Source organism: Phoxinus phoxinus, assembly GCF_949152265.1.
Source record: "Phoxinus phoxinus genome assembly, chromosome: 24".
Taxonomy (NCBI): Eukaryota; Metazoa; Chordata; class Actinopteri; order Cypriniformes; family Leuciscidae; genus Phoxinus; species Phoxinus phoxinus.
Window position 1 is genome coordinate 25,803,135 of NC_136899.1, and position 19,497 is coordinate 25,822,631.

At 37.6% G+C, this 19,497-nt stretch overlaps 2 protein-coding genes across 3 annotated transcripts in view; both read left to right on the forward strand.

Annotated features, from left to right (window-relative positions):
- Nucleotides 1-63: 63 nt before the first annotated feature.
- Nucleotides 64-10,411, forward strand: ralaa (v-ral simian leukemia viral oncogene homolog Aa (ras related)). The gene is made up of 5 exons (XM_079601962.1): nucleotides 64-255; nucleotides 2,579-2,826; nucleotides 5,095-5,303; nucleotides 6,776-6,950; nucleotides 8,596-10,411. The coding sequence occupies exons 2-5, from the start codon at nucleotides 2,713-2,715 to the stop codon at nucleotides 8,716-8,718; spliced, it is 621 nt and encodes a 206-aa protein (XP_079458088.1). The 5' UTR covers nucleotides 64-255; nucleotides 2,579-2,712; the 3' UTR covers nucleotides 8,719-10,411.
- A 3,607-nt stretch (nucleotides 10,412-14,018) lies between these two features.
- The window catches only part of cdk13 (cyclin dependent kinase 13), a 30,404-nt gene continuing 24,925 nt past the window's right edge, over nucleotides 14,019-19,497 (forward strand). Inside the window, exon 1 of one of the 2 annotated variants that reach the window (XM_079602742.1) lies at nucleotides 14,019-15,853. In XM_079602742.1, coding sequence (XP_079458868.1) covers nucleotides 14,871-15,853 — 983 coding nt within the window. In that variant the 5' untranslated portion in view covers nucleotides 14,019-14,870. The remainder of the gene's footprint in view (nucleotides 15,854-19,497) is intronic. The other variant, XM_079602743.1, reaches the window with a different exon arrangement.

Below are 19,497 nucleotides of genomic sequence, written 5' to 3' on the forward strand. Positions count from 1 at the left end.
CCATGTGACCCGCCTATCGGGATCATCATCGGCTCTACACACACACACACCCATGACTGACTGACTTCTGTCACACCAAAGATCACCGCAACCGGCTTCTGCTCGCTTTAAACACTGACGGAAGGGAGGCTCGAGGGGTTCGGTCCGGTTCTGAGGGCGTTATTCGGGATGAGGCTGCAGTAACGGCAGGGAAGAGGAATCTTCCCGAGAGTCCGGTGTCTCTGATTGCCTTTAGCTGAACCTGCAGACACAAAGGTAAGATCTGGCACAGGCATACAGCAGATATCTTACCAATGTCGTTATGAATATAATATTAAATCTAGGCTGGGTGCTTGTAGATAATAGCTAACGAACCCTTGAGTCTATGTGTGTGTGTCTGTGATGGCTAGCCGGACAGCTAGTGTGTGTGTGTGTGTGTGTGTGTGTGTGTGTGTATATACAGTATGTATGTGTCTGTCTGTCTGTGTGTATGGGTGAGTGTGTGTATGATGGTTAGCCGGATAGCTTGTGTGTGTGTGTGTGTGTGTGTGTGTGTCTGTCTGTGAGAGCAGACTGTACAAATGACCCTTACAAAAAGCCCAGTGATACCATAGAGACCAACAGATGGTAATACCATGGTATTTTGATATTCACCATGGTATTAAATGATTACCACAGTATTTTTGCAGGGCTAAGATGCCTTCACACAGTGGTTATCAGTCCTTTAGAGGCCACAGACCACCAAATATGATCATCCTAAAATTGAAAAGGCAGCTTTATACTTTCATGTAGCTATAAAGACCCATTTTATACTATTTTAAAATGTATAATTTACCAAATTAAAATATTATCTGTTAAGTTGCATTAAAGTTTCTTTCTACTCGTGTTAGTGCTGTACTGTTAAACGTATTTATTAAAGCCAATTCTAATTGTTTAGGCTACTTATTTTTTTTTATCTAATTGTTGGTATTTATTTATTTATTTTAAACACAGTATTATTGTTTTCTTATTAATATAATCTAATACTAAATAAATATATTACAATTATGAATGTATTTATTTATTCATTTTCATAGTTTTATTTATTTATTTGTAAAATACACTGTTTTTCTCTTCCCCGACCCCAGTTTAAAGCCCTTGCCATAGCATAAAATTATCATAGATCATGATCATGATCAAAAAAACAATGCAGTGTCTGAAGAGCATGGTGATAGTCAGCAGAGCAGTGACTTGGGGTAAAACCACAGACACACACACCATATATCTCACATGTCTGTGTGTTTGCACCGTAGTGAATCTCAGCTCACTCAACCCTGGCCTCTTGCTCTATACATGCATGCATATATAATGTGCTGCTCATATACCAATGCAAACGCTCCGTCATATTACTGTGCACGTGTGTTATTTATGAGCCATTCATTCCTTTGCTTAGATCAGCTGTGCAGTCATTATGAATGTCGCTGTGCTATAGCTTTCCCTCAGCCGGCCTGATTTATTGGAGCTTCACCATTGCGTCTTGCTCTTCTATTTAGTTAGATCTGCAATCATCACAATGCAAAATGCTTTAAAATAATGACTTCCCCTCCCTCTCGCAGCTTCTCTTCTCTGATGACGAGGGCGGGGCTATAACCTGTCACTCACATCAAATCAGCCAATAGCAAACCTCAACCATCCAATCAATTCCACACAGACACAATCAAGCCCCGCCCTTTAAAGAGATGTTTGATTTGCTTTGATGTATTATATTAACGAAAACTATTTTTAATAGATTTAGTACACTGTCACTGATCACAGAAATCAAATGACTTGCGCAGGGAGTTTATCCGTTACTGCTGATTCCTGTCGACTTACACCAGTCGGCTGTGAACGAGTCAAGGTTATTCAGGAGAACGTACGCCAGTTGTTTTAAGTGAAATGTCCGGTTTAAACAATGGAGTAAAGCACTTCAGGGGAATATTTGGAATAGTTTCCCCGCTTGACCATTTTATTTTTAGGATATCTGTGGTGTGATGCATTGCAATCTGTTATAATAATATGCAAATGATATTCAAATGCATGAGACAGGCGTGTACTAAGATTAGCATATTCTTTTCTTGTATTAAGTGAGCGGTTACGGCTAAACGGCGAGTAGAATATTACAGAATGAAATGTGAGCCTGGACCACAAAACCAGTCACATGGCTCAATCTTGAATTTTACAATTATACATCAACAGAAAGCTGAATAAATAATCTTTCCATTGATGTGTGGTTTGTTAGGATATTACAATATTTGGTCGAGACACAACTATTGAAAATCTGGAATCTGAGGAGCAAAAAAATGTAAACATTGAGAAAATCTCCTTTAAAGTTGTGCATTTATGTTCACGATTGTGCTGCATTCACTCACAAAAATACATGTTTTATATATTTACGGTAGGAAATTTACTAAATATCTTCATGGAACATGATCTTAATATCCTCATGATTTTTGGCATAAACTAAAAATCAATAATTTTGACCCATACAGTGTATAGTTGGCTATTGCCACAGATATACCCGTGCGACTCAGACTGGGTTTGGGATCCAGTCACAAATGTAAATCTTCTTGTTCTCCTCCAGGTGCACACGGGCGGTACATGGTCTTCTCTCGAACACACTCCCACCCTGACCCTTCACTTCAGTGACCTTTAGCTCCTCCCCGACCCATAAGCCCCAGCGCTGTCCCCAGCCCGAGCCGAGCAGCAGCCGACAGCATGGCCACAGCCAAACCCAAAGGCCAGAACTCACTGGCGCTGCACAAGGTGATCATGGTCGGCAGCGGCGGTGTGGGGAAGTCGGCTTTAACTCTGCAGTTCATGTACGATGAGGTGAGGATGCTTTCCACACATTACTAAAATACTTCCTTCCACAGACATCACGAAAGTAAGGGATGCACGATATATCGGCCGCCATGTCTGTATCTTTAATGTTATCGGCCTGATGAGATAATTTGGCTGATATATTAAAGCCGATATATAGTGGATTATTTCCTTCAGCTGAGACGCTTCAGGTGTGCACCAATGTTGTTTTCGTCAACGATGACGATAACGCAATTATTTCGTTGACGCACCTTTGTTTTATGACGATAACGTTACGATGACTAGCTAAAAATGGCTCTAAGGTGACAAAAACATGACGAGACGTTTTCGAGTTTTCGTTGACGAGACGAGATGGAACGAAAATTATTGTAAGTCTGACGTTCACAATGCATGTCATTTCTGCCTATTTTGCGTGAAATCGGCCTGTTTTGAGCTAAAAAAAAAAAGCTGTACACCCATAATGTACGATTATTTCAGAATTGCCCGCAAATTAGTTAAAATCTCCCGGAATCTAGATAGAGCGAGCAAGAGCGCGCACGTGTAGCGCGCACAGCAGAGAAAGGGAGCGAGAGACCTTGCGTGTGTGTGCTAGTGTGCGTGTGTGCCTCACGAAGCGCATGTTTCGTCACCCAACCAATCGAATTATTCAGAAACTCTAGTTTATTATGCAAAGGTTTTAAGGTTAACTGTTGTTTTATGAATTGCAACACTTGCTGCAACCTGTCAAACCTAAGCCCATTTCCAATACTTTTTAACTTAAATGAATTTGTTAGAGACTACTTTTTTTTCTTTTTTTTTACTAAAATTTACTAAAACCTTTTTGCGTTTTCGTCGACTAAAACTTGACTAAAACTATCAAGTTTATAAGTGACTAAAATGTGACCAAAACTAAAAAGCATTTTCGTCAAAAAGACTAAGACTAAAAGGGCTGCCAAAAACAACACTGGTTATGAATTGCTTGAAATATGATTGGAATCACTTACAGTAAAGTGCAAGTCTGTCATATTAGCTACATAAAATTATAATGAGAAGATCATTATAATTGTGTGTTTGGGACATGGCTTTTAATGGTGAGACTTTTGTTCTTGTAATCAGGCTCTCAAAAATTATGTAAGAATTTAGATTTCGATTTATCGGCCAATATATCGGTTGTCGGCTTTCAAATATAAAGAGTTATCAGTATCGGGCAAAATGTTCATATTGGTTCATCCCTAATGAAAGTACAATTAGATTTTAATTAAGTTTTTGTTTTTTGTTTATGTAATAATGTTATGAATCACCACTCGGTTTTGTAATTTGCCCTTATGGAAAATAATATGTAAAGTTGGTCCAGATGGCAATATCAGCTGGTTTTAACCTTGGTTAAGACTGGTTAAAGTGGGTAGGGCAACATAATGGTGAGACTTTAGTTTTTGTAAACAGGCTCTCAACATTTTTTAGATTTATCGGCCAATATATCGGTTATCGGCTTTCTAAACATAAAGGATTATCGGTGATCGGTATCGGCCAAAATGTTCACATCGGTGCATCTCTAACCACAACCATGGCCGTAGCCAGCTATGAGGTCACAGAGGTCTGAATAATAATGGTGTACATAATAAAGGTTTGAAATGATTGGCTAATGTAGTATTAACTCGACTTTAGTGCTGCAGGGATATTGCACAGCATCAAGATAATTTCTTAATTGACCGCTGTCTTAAGATAGAAATGTTAAACAACCAACTAATAAACTTTTGATTAATTTCACCATTTTGAATTGAAAATAGGCCTATATAATTAACGTAACATCCATGCATGTAATAATTTTAGTAACTGTCAATGTGAGGAAACAAAAAACCTTGATGTAGCCGTTTTAATAATGAATGTCAATGTGTACATATTGTGAATGAATTTAATAAACTTAGCTTTCCTGGTAGCCTTCAGTAAATTAACTTGTCTAAGAAAATGATCCACAAAACATACAAGTTTCAGTTGTTCACTTTCTTCACTGACACAGACGGAAATGAAAAGACTATCAGTCAAAGCTCAGCTTTAGGGGCGGAAGAGACAGGGCAAGATGAGGAGACTGAGAGAAAGAGACGGACTGATGGAGATATTTTATTTTCAAATATCATTAATTAGATGCACAAATATACACTTTTATTAAATTTATATAAATGTAATCAATTTAAATATACTCATAAATACACAAATATCATTAATATTTATAAAAAATATATTTGTGCATCTCCCTGATGTAAACCCCTATACACACCTCCATCTTCTCCTCCTCCTCAGTTTGTGGAAGACTACGAGCCCACGAAGGCGGACAGCTACAGGAAGAAGGTGGTTCTGGACGGGGAGGAAGTGCAGATCGATATCCTGGACACCGCCGGGCAGGAGGACTACGCTGCGATCCGGGATAACTACTTCAGGAGCGGAGAGGGCTTCCTCTGCGTCTTCTCCATCACTGAGCTCGAGTCGTTCGCAGCCACTGCAGATTTCAGGTGATCTACACATCTTCTGCTTCATTAGAAGAGCTGTGTGGATTTTAGATTTAAGGGCTGGTTGATTATGATTTGACTTTTCTAACTGTAGTTAGAGTGTAATGTTGCTGTTTGATCATAAACAACATCTGCAAAGTTACAACGCTCAAAGTTCAGCGCAAAGGGAGATATTTGCTTTTAAAGAAATCACTTTTTAAGAACTACAACAAACGGCTGGTAGGAACTACACGAGCTTCCTCCCGTTAGTGACATCACCAACCCTAGAATTTGCATAAGCCCGCCCCCTGAACACGCAAGCAGAGTTGAGAAGAGCAAGAGTTGTTGTAGTCGAGCACATTCTTGAGTTGAAGCTTTCGCATCCGTCAGTACGCAACACAAGCGCATTATCATGTCACTCTGTAGGCGTCTTAAAACCGTTCCCACACGAGCGATTTTATAGATTATCATGACAGAATATGCTAATCAAAGACTTGAAGATAGTTACCTCCACATCAGAAACATAAATTCATCAACTAACCATTCAGAAATGTCCTCATGTTGTCACTTCTTCTTGAGTCTCTCCATCATTGTCTTGACAGTTTCTGACATTTTAGTGCCAGTCTGTGTGAGGTAATCGGAGCCACACACACACACACAAACACACACAAGCTATTGAAACAGTAACTCGTTAGGGGCGACACTTTACAATAAGGTCTCATTTGTTAACATTAGGTAATGCATTAACTTGTATAACTAACCAAGAGCAATGTTTTTTACAGCATTTATTATTAACCTTTTTAGTCAATATAAATGTTCATTTTAGTTCCCAGTGCATTAACTAATATTAACAGATGCAACTTTTGACCCTACATATATTGAGATTATCATTAGTTAAGATCAATAAATGCTGTAGAAGTATTCATTATTAGCTAATTTTAATTAATGTTAACAAATGAAACCTTATTGTAAAGTGTTATCGGTTTAAGATTTGTTAATATTAGTAAACTTCATTACACACGAAGTGTCACGAACTAACATTGATAAACACTTCTAAAGTTTGTATTAATCTTAGGTAGTGTTGTTCATTTCAACTAGTACATTATTAAAATCAATATCTGTTCATATTATTTATTAGACCTTTATTTAGACGTTTATTAGTTTACAATAAACAGTTGTATTTTTATTAACTAACAGTGACAAAGATTAATGCGTAGTGTAAAAAATGCATTGCTCATTGTTAGCTAATGTAACTTAACTCACATTAACCAATATAACCTTATTCTAAAGTGTTTCATTTTATATTTACCGGTATTTACTTTTTTTGTTTGAACATTTTTAGTAATGGTACTTTAATTAGATGTAGATGAAAATATATAGATTTGCACATACTTAAATCACATTAGTTAAAAGGTTTGCACGTTTTTTTTTGCAAAGGCATTCTTGTTGATGCTTTTATGGATCTAGACTTCCATTAGTGATATTTGCGTTCCCAGAGAGCAGATCCTGCGTGTGAAGGAGGACGAGAACGTGCCGTTCCTGCTGGTGGGGAATAAGTCTGACCTGGAGGACCGGAGGCAGGTGAGCGCCGACGAGGCCAAAGCCCGAGCCGATCAGTGGGGTGTGTGTTACGTGGAGACGTCCGCCAAGACCCGCGCCAACGTAGACAAGGTCAGTGTGTGTGTGTGTGTGTGTGTGTGTGTGTGAGCCTGAAACCAGTGTAGAGATGGCCAGTTAATGAAACCACATCCTCTACACTGCGGGGGTGTGTGATTATAGACAACAAATGTTATCTCTGGGATATCTTGACTGGTTTAGTAGGGCCGTATGAAATCCATTTAATTTTTCCCGAAATCAGTTTTATTTTACTTTCCACATTTTGTATTTTCAGTAAAAAAAAATTCTAGATTCAGGTTTTCTTTTCTTTTCTTTTTTTCCGTTTTATAAAAAAAAATCAGATTTTACTGTACAAATTTTTTTCCACGTTTTAATTTGTTTAGACTCAATTTTAATAGTTAAATAAAATTTTACTGATGACAAAAGCATGTCTAATTCCTTTAAATCATGAAACATACAATATAACAATCATTTATTCAAAGTTTTAACAAAAATTACATGTTTATGGCCCTATGAATATTTTTTTTTTCTCTCAAATTCCGTTGTATTTTTTTAACTAAATTCTGTGTTTTCTGTTTTCTGAATTCCATTTTTAGTGGTTTAATTAAATGTAATGATCAAAAAGCATGTCTGATTAATTGAATTAACTAAAACCATTTAATAATTAATTCTAATAAAAAAAAAAATCCTTTTAAATGTGCATTTAAAAATGTCTGGCAATCAAATTAATGCATAAAACAATTTAATTTATCTTTCAGTCATATGAAATTAAACAAACTTTTGTGTGTAAAACGAAGTGCTGCACAACAGAGCTTTACTGTTAAAATTAAAACATGAAAGAAACATTTAGATTATTCCTTAAAAATAACGTTTTAATTAATTAATTATTATTATTACATTGAGGATGGATTCTACTGTACAACAGAAATATATTTCTGTCACAATTTCTTCAAGTTAAACCGAACTTTTATTTTGACGGATTGCGGTGAAGACCTTTGAGTTCCTGTGTTTATATGACGATCTGTGTGTTAAATGCTCACGAAGAGACTCTCAGAGCGACTCTGGAGATGAAGTTAGTAATATATTGCTTTTTATATATTCTTTATATTTAAATTTAGATATTTACACAGCATGTTTAATGCAGCTCAGAGGTGGCTCGAACTTACACTGTAGTTTCAATGGCAAAAATAATGCAGCACTTAGTTTTACAAAAAAGTTAGTTTCATTTCATAGGATTGAAAGATAAATTAAATGTTTTATGCATATTTATTTGTATATTTATTATTATATAGATTTATTCATTTGATTGCCAGAAAGATTTTTTTTTTATTAGAATATATATTTTTTTTTATTATTAAATGTTTTTTGTCAATTCAATTGATCAGACATGCTTTTTGATCATTTAATTAAACCATTCAAAATGGAATCCAGAAAACTTAAAACAGAAAACACAGAATTTAGTAAAAATACAATAAAATTTGAGAGAGAAATTTATTCATGGGGCCATAAACATGTGATTTTTGTTAAACTTTTAATAAATTATTGTTAAATTGTATAAGTTTCATGATTTAAATTAATTAGACTACTTTTTGATTACTAAAATGTAATATAACCATTAAAATGGAGTCTAAAAAAATTAAAACGGGATAAAAAAATAAATTCTACTTGTTTTTCAAGCTGGTGTGCTTCTTGATTGCAGGTTTTCTTCGACCTCATGAGGGAGATCCGCGCTCGGAAGATGGAGGACAGCAAGGAGAAGAACGGAAAGAAGAAGAGGAAAAGTCTGGCCAAACGAATCCGAGAAAGATGTTGCATTTTATAGTGTCTGTGATCCTCTACTCTTCCTCTTCTGCATATACTGTACATGTGCGTTCTGTTGCTAACTGCTCCGTGTGTGTGTGTGTGTGCGTGTGTGTGTGTCAGATGTAGGACCGTCTGAAACTGTACATGTGCGTACTGTTGCTAACTGCTCCTCGTGTGTGTGTGTGCGTGCGCGTGTGTGTGTGTGTCAGATGTAGGACCGTCTGAAACTGTACATGTGCGTTCTGTTGCTAACTGCTGTGTGTGTGTGTGTGTGTGCGTGTGTGCGTGTGTGCGTGTGTGCGTGCGTGTGCGCGTGCGCGTGTGTCAGATGTAGGGCCGTCTGATACTGTCCATGTCCAGCTGAGTCTCTTTAGTGTCACACACTCATATTGTCCAAAAGGACGCAGGAGCTTCTCTGGTTGTCCTCATGTGTCAGACGTTCATGAGTTCCCAGGCCGCCGTGTGTTGTGACGTCAGTCTCGGGTGATCCGCTCTCGAACGCGCAGCACTAAACACACACTGTTCATTATTTGACTGTAAATTGCAGGTTACCAGTTGCATGACTTTCACAGTAAGAGACTGTAATATTTTTACAGTAAATGATTGTGAAATGGCCGCTGTGAACAACGGGAAGTGCTGGACATGTCAGGATTCAATCACTTTAGGGTCAGATTGTTTAAATGTTTCTGGAAGAGTTTCTTCTGCTCACCAAGGCTGCATTTATTTAATAAAAAAATACAGTAATATTGTGAAACTTTAACATTTTAAACGGTCAGTTTTCTATGTGAATATATAGTAAAGTGTAATTTATTCCTGTGATCAAAGCTGAGTTTATCATCATTACTCCAGTCTTCAGTGTCACATGATCCTCCAGAAATCAGTGTAATATGATGATCTGATGATCAAGACACATTTATGAATATTATCAGTGTTGGAAACGGCTTCATATTCTTGTGGAAATTGTGATACATTTTATTTCTAAATGCGTTAATTGGCACTTTTAATCAGATTGAGGAATCTTTGCTGAAATTAAATCTTACTGACCCGAAGTCTTTGAGTGCTAGTGTTTTAAACGTGTGTGGATCACCTGAGGACGATGTTAACACAGGTGTGTGTGTGTGTGTGTGTTATTAATTTAACACTAGATGAGCCCTTTTATTTACATTACATAAACATAACTCGTCTTAAAAACTGAAAAGCGGCTTTTGAAAACAATGTAAAGCTTTATGTGAAAATGATGCATTGTTAAACACAAGTGTTGGTTTGTGGCTGAGCGATTAGTGACTGTGATGCACACGAGCAAGCGATGCGATCTGTGTTAGTAACCAGTTTCTGTTTTTTTAATGCCCTGATATTCCAAGCGACTCGTGGGAGACGTGAGCTGCACGCAGGAGGAGTGTGTGTGTGTGTTGCCTTCCTGAAGCCTTGATGTCCGTTGTGAATGTGACACACACCCGTACCATCACTTCACAGTCCGAGAGACACATGTTCAAACCCTGGCCATCGCTGTGGCTCGAGGTCGTGACAATCATGCTCCTCATATGTGATGTGCAGTCCAGCCGTGTGGATCTGACCAGAACACACTCATCCTCGCGGAGATCAACCCAGTGATTGTTGTTTTTTCTCCAGTTTGCTTTTATTTTATTTTATATATGTGTTGTTAATGTGTAAGCTTATTTTGGCGGTTTCACAAAATAAATTTTTCTAATTTATATGTGCTTTATTATTCACACAGGGACATTTATTTATACTCAGTGGCATTTCCACCACACCTCTATATGCTTTTTATTGGAAAGAAAACGGTTATATTCCAGATATCTAAGCCACATTTACACTGCAACGTAGGGCTGGACGATATGGCCAACATTTATATCACAATATATTTCTTAATTTCGGTCGATACGATATAAAAGCCTCAGGAAAAACTGCCAAGAACGCCCACAATTAATGTCTGTACACACTAAAAAATGCTGGGTTGTTTCAACTCAAATGTGGACAAACCAAGCAGTTGGGTTAAATTTTTTAATTAAAAATGTTAACCCAACGGTTGGGTTAGTCCATATTTGACCCAGATTTGGGTTAAAACAACCCAACATTTTTTAGAGTGTACCTTCTAACTTCTGAAAAATGTATTTGCCAAGTCTCTGAAACCTCCTCCTCCTATAAAACTATCATATTTTAGAAATAAAAATGGTACAAATAAATTATTGTTAATATTTTACTTGTATTTAGCCTTCAAAAAATGTGAAATCACTGTCAAATAAACATAAGTTAATAAGTCACCTTGTTAATATCTTTAACTTTAAGCTAGGCTAACATGGGTTGATTATATTATTCTTATAGATTGAAGAAAGTGCTCCAGCCAGGATGAAGAATATGAGAAGTGCTCAGAGTTGCTGCAGAAAACAAACCAAAAAAAAAATATTTTTGCTGAGGGACATTGAGTGTTGATGACACCCTGAATTATTTTTGATGAATCTGAATGTACAGTAGTGTTTACATGAACGGTGATCGGGTTGTATCTAATGTAATATGATATCTAAGGCACATGTACACTGCAACGGCGGCACAGAAGCGCTTCTGAAGTGTGTCTTTATACAGTCTGTTTAATGGAAATGCATTACAACGTAGGGCTGTGCACGATTAATCGCGATTAATCAAATCCAAAATAAAAGTTTGTGTTCACATAGGCTAATATATGTGTGTGTATTGTGTATAATTATTTTGTATATATAAATACACACACATGCATGTATATATTTAAGAAAAATGTGTTATTTATATATAAAACAGTTATATTTATATATAATATAAATTATAAATATATATGCAGTATATAAATGCAAATATTTCTTAAATATATGCATGTGTGTGTATTTATATATACAAAATAATTATACACGATACACACATATATATTAGCCTATGTGAACACAAACTTTTATTTTGGATTTGATTAATCGTGTACAACGGTTATGATCTAGTCTGGTTTTAATGCTGCATTGCATCTTTACACTGAGTTTTAAGCACAGAACAGTGTTTTTGTTTTTTGATTGGGACAAAGCATGTTAATGAACATTTGTACAAAATACACGATGTAAACAAGCCAGATTATAGCAACATTGCTCATTTGCATCCAAAGTCCATAGGCAGTACACACAAAAATAAATCCTCAGCTATACACACAACACTACAATAATAATACCCCAAACACATTAGTAAAATCACCAAGACAAATGTTTACACCTGATGCGTCACTTCTTTAGATGATCAGTGTAAAGATGCCTTAAAATGCCACTTCAAAAGCGCTTCTGTGCCGCCTTAACCTTTGAGTCATTCAAGTCCCTTGGGTAATTCTGAACCAAAATTCATATTTTTATTTTTTTTAAAGAAAGAAAAAAGTTAATCAGAGGTGTCCAAGACCCTAGTACTTTAGTCTCACTTTAACCACAAATACACACACACAAAAATGTGGATGAAATTTTAAAAAGTAGCAAATCCTTCCCTCGCGGGTCAATTTGAGCCCCATAGTAATGAATGGAAAGTGAGGAATGCTTCAGTACACGTAGAAAAACCTAAAAATGCTTAAAAAAAAATTAACTAAAAATGTTAAAACCAAGAAATTATTGTATAATATCTACATGTGTATGTGAATGCACACTGGGAGGACTGACTTTAGGACCCAGAGGAACAGCTCATTTGCTCCATATAGAGATATAAGCATTATGTTATATATATATATATATATTTCCCCACAAGAGGCCGCAAAGACTGCCAGTGTAAGATGTCTTGAGCTGAATTAAAAAGGTTATGCAAAAAATGGTGAGGTTTTTTTATAAGAAGTATTTCCAGTTGAAAGAATGTGAGGAATATGCTTAAATTACAATTTATTTATTATTTATAGATCAAATCTAGTAATTTAAAGGTAAATAAAAAATAAATAATTGCATTAAAAAATATAATCAAAATGAAATAAAATAAGCTTTCTGGACAAAATGCATTAATTATTAAGGTATAATTTTGGGATGTGTTACAAAGTGCGAGAGAAGTTATTCCCCGAAACATGTTAGTTTAACTTTCAGTGTAACTTTAAGATGATGAGAGTGTGTGTGTGTGTGTGTGTGTGTGTGTGTGTGTGTGTGTGTGTGTGTGTGTGTGTGTGTGTCACAGCACGATGGTTCTAAACACAAGTGATTTCTGACGGGGAACCGACATCGGCTTTACTCTGAGAGTGGTCGACTTATGATTGACACATGACGTCACGCCAGAGGCACTGCGGGATCGTGGCGTATTCAACTGTAAAGATCATATTTGGAAGCATAGGAAAGGAAATAGTCTGATTTATAATAGTGTGTGGTTAAGTACTGGGGTCAGTTTGATTACAACCCTTGTTAATGATGACCATTATAGCCACAATACTAGAAATCTTGAAAATCAAACAAAAATGTTAAAATCTGTAAAGGTAATTTGGACACAATGGACGAATTATTTAAATCAATTTTAAATATTTGTGCTTTTATAATAGTCTGTGGTTTCATTTGTTATAGGCTAATACTCATTATAATATGACATGGTTATAAAACAACAGTTCTCTGTAAATCTGCTAATTTAATATTACTTTAGTATATTTTATATAACTGGCTCCGAGGAGGAATTTGTCTAAATTATGAAACTCACCGGTTTCTTGTTTATTTTTATTTAGGGTCTGTTATGTTTTCTTTATAAATGTTATTTTCTCTGATAACCACAATGTCTTACTGGCCGTTTATATCGATTATTTACTCTTATGTGATGGCTATTTTAAGATGATGATTAGGCTATTAATGTTTATTAAAGTCATAATACTCCTAAAAAAAAATACTCCCTTTGACTGAAATTATTAATTTCTTATTCCTCAAAACATTAGAAAACTGATTTTTTTAAATTAAAAACCTTATTGTATAGTGCTTTTCACAATACACATCATTTGTGATCTGTTATCAGAGGAAACTGTATTTCAGAAATACAAAATTCACAGCTAAACATGTATTAATTTAAACAATGTAATAATTTACAGCAGAAACAATGAGTTAGTAGCTATAGTAGTAAGTAGCCAAGACGATTTATCAATGTTTTGTCAAGCATTTAATCACCAAATGTTAGCAACTAAGCATTAATTTACACTTATGCACCAGCAGATCAACTAAAGGTCATTCTACAGATAAAAACACGCCAAGAAATTGATGCATTGATATAAAAGAACAACTATACACGTAAGCAACGTGATCAATCACCAGAAACTGGTTTATTATTTTAAACCAAAATGATAACAGGTTCATTTCTCTCCTCTTCGAGTCTCACGTGCACACACGGACGGAGGAGGCTCGCGGTGGCGCCCTCTGCTGTCATCGGCACGTGTTTGCAAGATTCAGGAGTTAATAAGAGCAAAATCCACTCTGACTGAAGGCCTCAGAGAGCAAAGGCCTAGTAGCGCGCGTGATTCGCTACTTTTGTTTTTGTACATTGAATGATCACAGTTTAATTTAGCCCCGTCACCATCTGATTTATTTAGTATTTTGATTTGAATTCTATTTAGGTAAAAAAATTATACACAACTGCAGCTCTTTAGACTAAACCGAATTTATGCTTTTCTATATTGTGCTGAATCTGCCGAACTGAACTTCGCGCTGATCTAGCATGTGGGCTACTTCCTTGTTAGTGAGTCGGTGTGAGAGGGCGACAAGAAGTTTCAACCCCGCATAAGTATGTGTGGATTTAGCTGACATTTTTTATGTCATATATCCCTTCCTAAATATCACCAGGCGCAAACAACACCCCGTTTTTAACACATCCCTCGGAGGACACCGCTATCCGAGTCATGGAGGTTGATTTAAAGGCTGTTGTGTGGCTGATTTGCTAAGTTAGCCTAGGTTGCTAACACAAGCTTTTCATCACACGCGCGGAACTGGATTATAACTCGAGCCTTTTATTGACATATTCGAGGCTTTTCAAGGATTTATCCGATTGTTGTGCATCGGGATGGTTAGATGCGATGGATTCGCTGTGATCTGGATGGGAACGGTCGCTGTGTGAACACATAAATGCTAGCTGTGCTAACTAGCGCTTAAAGTGGGTTTCAAATGTTTTGCTTTGTTTGTACTGAAACACGAGTGGATAAAAGTGGGATATTAAATGCCTAACCCGGAGATCGTTCCCCGCGAGGGCCGAGGGAGAAGCCCGCCGCCACAAAGGACTCAGCGAGAGGCGAGACGGAGCAAGAGCCACCGAGAGAAGCACCGGGAGAAGGGCCGGTCCTCGTCGTCGTCCTCCAGGAGAAAGAAACACAAGCACGCCCGGGACAAGCAACAACAGTCGTGGCAGCAGCAAGAGGTGGTTTACGACGGCGATGTGCGGACTTTAGTGGAATACGACGATGTGAGCTCGCAATCCGAGCGTTTCTCCGGGAGCCCGTCGCCCAGAACCGACACACTTTCCGTGGAGCGATTGAGCGAAGCCGAGCTTCAGGACTCAAGCTACGGAGGTGCTTCCACACCGGGGAGGAGAGAGCAGAACTCCGCATCACGGAGGAGAGAGGGAACCGGTGCATCGGCGGGGAAAGCCCGGCCAGAAAAGGAGGTGAAGAGGAACCGACCCAACCGGGAGCAAGACGTGAAAAACCACGACAGCAACGGTAGAAAGCCTCCAGCCGCGTCCCAAGCGGATAAAAGGGACTCAAAGCGACATAAAAGCAAGTCTAAATCCGAGAAGGACCCTCCATCTGCGTATAGGGAACCGCCACAAGCTTACCGGGACGAGCGGGAGGAGCTCCGGGCCTACCGGAGGACCAGCCCGAGCTTCAAAGCAGCGGATAGTCCCTACGGGACCTCTTATTCCTATGGATATCAGTCCCCGAACACAAACTTCCCGTTTATTTCCCGGAGGAGCCCGAGGAGGGTGTCTCCCAGCTCGAACTACTACGGTCGGGAGTCTGAGTTGTACGGTGCCTATAACGTTTCGAAGTCCCCGAGCTCGTACTCGAGTAAGAGGAAGCGCTCGCCGTCCAGCCCGTACTGGCGCCGGTCCCCGAGCTACGGGCCCTACGAGCAGGGCGAGGTCCCCGGGACACGCACCAGGAGCCCCTACAGAAAGTCCCTGAGCCCCAGCCCGGACGGCAGGTAAGAGCGAGACTCACGAGTGACTCATTACAAGTAACTTGAGTTATGTAATCAGATTACTTTTCCAAGTAACTAGTAAAGTAACGCATTACGTTTAAAATGTACAGCAAAATATCTGAGGTACTTTTTAAAATAAGTAACGCAAGTTACTTTTTCTCATTCATTGACTGACAGCTCTCCATGTCCCCATGTTCTGTGTGTGTGTGTGTGTAAACAGTTATTGTAGTTCTAGACTAAATGTGAGCGTGCATTTACTCATCTCACTTCCTCAAAAAAAGATTCAATATTTTTCCAAATTAATAAAATCAGTGAAATGCAGAATCTGAAAACTATGCAAACCTCCATTAACTAAATGTTAAATTTAAAACATGATTTGTGCATATCTCACTTTATTGACCCTATGTACTTGCTTCTGACCTTCAATTATTTATTTAAACCATAACCATCTGCATTTCCTTCAGCGTGAGGATTATTATTTCACTTTTGGTGTGAAAAGTTCTTTACATTTGCCCCAAATTATAAGCTTTTTGTAAAAAAAAGAAGAAAAAAACCGCTCCCAGGTGAAAAAAAGTAACGCAAAAGTAACGTAGTGCATTACTTTTAAAAAATCAAAATAAGTAACGCAATTAGTTACTTTTTAAGGGAGTAACGCAATAATGTATTACTTTACAAGGTAACTTTCCCCAACACTGCTTACGATTATTTGGGATTTTTATAACCTTGTGTAGGAAGAGAGCGTGATTATGTTTTGCGAGGGTTTGTAAATGCTGTATATTTGGTTATTACTGGGACCAGAACATGCAGTGTACGATTCGTAAACGAGAACTGTAAGATATCATTTCACAATTGTAAGAAAATTTTGTGGGCTGACATCTTTAGATTTTCAATTTATAACTCAATCATTTTTTTCTTTATACTGTGGCAGAAACAATCTTCCATAAATGCAAATATTTGACTGCTAGGGTGAAAAGTTAGTTACTTTAATAGCTGAAAAGATTATACAATCCAAAACATGGAGATATGCTGGTCTCTTAACTGTTTTATCAAAACCCATACAAAAACAAAGAATATTTCTTAATAAATAGCCAAGATATGTAAATTAACCGTAGTATTGTTTATTGTAAATACTTAAAAAAAAATGTACACACTAAATATAATTTGCAAGTTGGAATTGTGGTGCGCTCATGTCCTTCTGGGAAATCATAACTGCAAAATTATGAATAAAAAACACTCATTGGGTGTTTATCCTTTTATTTATTCAATTTATAAAGACTGTAATCTGAATAATTAAATATTCTATCGTATACTATTGTATTTTGTACTTGCAGTTTAGCTAGGTTTAGGCTTATAAATGTGTATTAAGGTGTCATTCATTTGAACAAATTTACAGCCAATAATTGTTTTTAATGTTTGAAAGAATCGAGTACGAGTGATCATGTAAAACTTGCGCAAGTTGCATTTCTTTTTTTGTTTTCTAGGACATTTAATTCTATTTAAATGAGGGTTGACAAATATACTATGCGACTCATAAATTAAAATGAAAGAAACGAAACTTGCACTGTTTAACATATTATCTACTGTTTTTACAATAGTAAGCTAATAAAACCAGTGCTGTTATTCTGGCAGCAACTACAGTTATTCTGCTCCATTTATATGCAGGAATATATTAAGTTTTAATGTGTTAAAATAATTGCCTGGAACTGTGAGAAGGATATAATTGTGATAACTGTTTTTTTAATTGACGCTTTTCTCTGTCAGATACAAATGCAATTTTACAAGGATCTTAAACTAGTTTTATTTGCCTTGTTTTTTATTAGTAGCACTTCATCGAGAGGCCTGAGAACGGTTTAACTCTAAAGTAAAAGTTGGAAAGAATTGTGGACTGAGTTCATACTCGTAAATTGAATTTGATGATATAGAAGCATCTGAAATGGGGAAAGCGCAGTTAATGGAAGTGTGTGTGTGTGTATTTCACGTGTGTGTTGTTGAAGACTATACAAACAGTTCTTTGTTTCTACTTTGTAGTTAAGTAAGTGAAGAAGACATTTTGGTTTGATTTGTTTGACCTTAAAACAGTCTTTCCTCCCACTGTTGACTCTTTCCACATTCTACACACACACACACACACACACACACACACACACACACACACACACACACACTGGAGGTTGAAGCCTCAGACTTTGCTACGTATGGAGTCTGCTTTCTACCCGATGTGTGTTTAATAATAACACTAACCCCGGTTTCTCAGACGGGTCTTCAGATAGTCCCAGACTAAAATGCACGTTCGAGTGGTTTTAAAGGGTTAGTTCACCCAGAAATATAAACTCTGTCAGTAATTATTACTCTCCCTCATGTTGTTCCCCGTCAGACTTTCCTTCATCTTCGGGACACAAATGAAGATATCTGTGATTAAATCTGAGAGCGGTCTCACTCCTCAATAGGCTTCTGTTGTAATTGAAACTCGCCGGCCCAGAAAGTTAGTAAAGGGTGCTTTCACACCTGCCTTGTTTAGTTCGGTTGAATCGCACTAGAGTTCGTTTTCCGAATTGGTGCGGTTCGTTTGGGCAGGTGAGAATGCAGCAATCGCATTCGGGTGCGCACCAAAAGCGGACCAAACAAGCGTACCGAGACCTCCTAGGAGAGGTGGTCTCGGTACGCTTTCAAACGAACTCTGGAGCGGTTCGTTTGTGGTGAGAACGTGATCCGACCTCGAACAGACCCAACTGCCAAAGAACTGCGCATTTTTGGACTAAACCAGCTGCCGTAGTCAGCCGCGCTGTGCATTATGTCACTGTTTAGCAACATTAATGCACGCGTTGCCTCCTCCTGAAGTGACTCGCTGCGTGCATTGCATAAAACATTATTTTCAAGCCGCATTCTCGCTTCATTCTCAAATGTTATTGTTTGCCTAAAGTGGTGTAGACAAACTAATATAATAAACTATGACCAGGGATACAATCAGCCCACAAAGTCATTTCTCCATAGTAAAAAGCGGCGTGTTGTCTGCCGGGTTTTCCTCTTTGTTTACTTCCGTCAGTTCTGTTGGAATTTTCCCGCACGTTAATTCTGACAATAAAAGTGCAGTTATGAATATACGTTCAAGACTCATCTGGCCAACGAGTGATGTGGATGTTGTCACGTGACTGCATTTTGGTTCGTTTCATAAACTGATTCGGACCAGAGCGATCAGTGTGGTGTGAAAAGGAACCAAAACGCCTGAAAAATGCTACAAAGTATAATTTTTTTCCCTTGGTCCGGACCAAATGAACCGAACTAAATAGTCCAAGTGAGGGTTAATGCCCGACGAGGTGTCCATTGTGAGGTATTAATGGACGACGGCGAGGCGTGAACCCGCTTATACCATGTGCACTTGCCAAATAACACATTTTTAAAACATTAGTTTATATTTTAATTCGTTTTACAATCGAAATCTAACGGCTTTAGATCTCCTTTACTAGGTGTCCTACATCACTTTTTAATGGACACCCTGCAGCCAATCAGAATCGAGTATTCACCCAGACCATGGTATAAGTGACTACAGTCAGTGGCTCAACCTTAAGATTATCAAGCGGCGAGAATACTTTTTATGCGCTAAAACACACAAAAAAAGAAGGACTTTATTGAACTCTTGATGTTCTTCG

Bases quoted from the DNA above. Each gene is read 5' to 3' on its own strand.
- ralaa (XM_079601962.1), top strand. From the start codon at position 2,713: ATGGCCACAGCCAAACCCAAAGGCCAGAACTCACTGGCGCTGCACAAG. The intron at 5,304-6,775 runs GTGATCTACACA...TTGCGTTCCCAG, and splicing joins GCAGCCACTGCAGATTTCAG to AGAGCAGATCCTGCGTGTGA. The intron at 6,951-8,595 runs GTCAGTGTGTGT...TCTTGATTGCAG, and splicing joins CCCGCGCCAACGTAGACAAG to GTTTTCTTCGACCTCATGAG.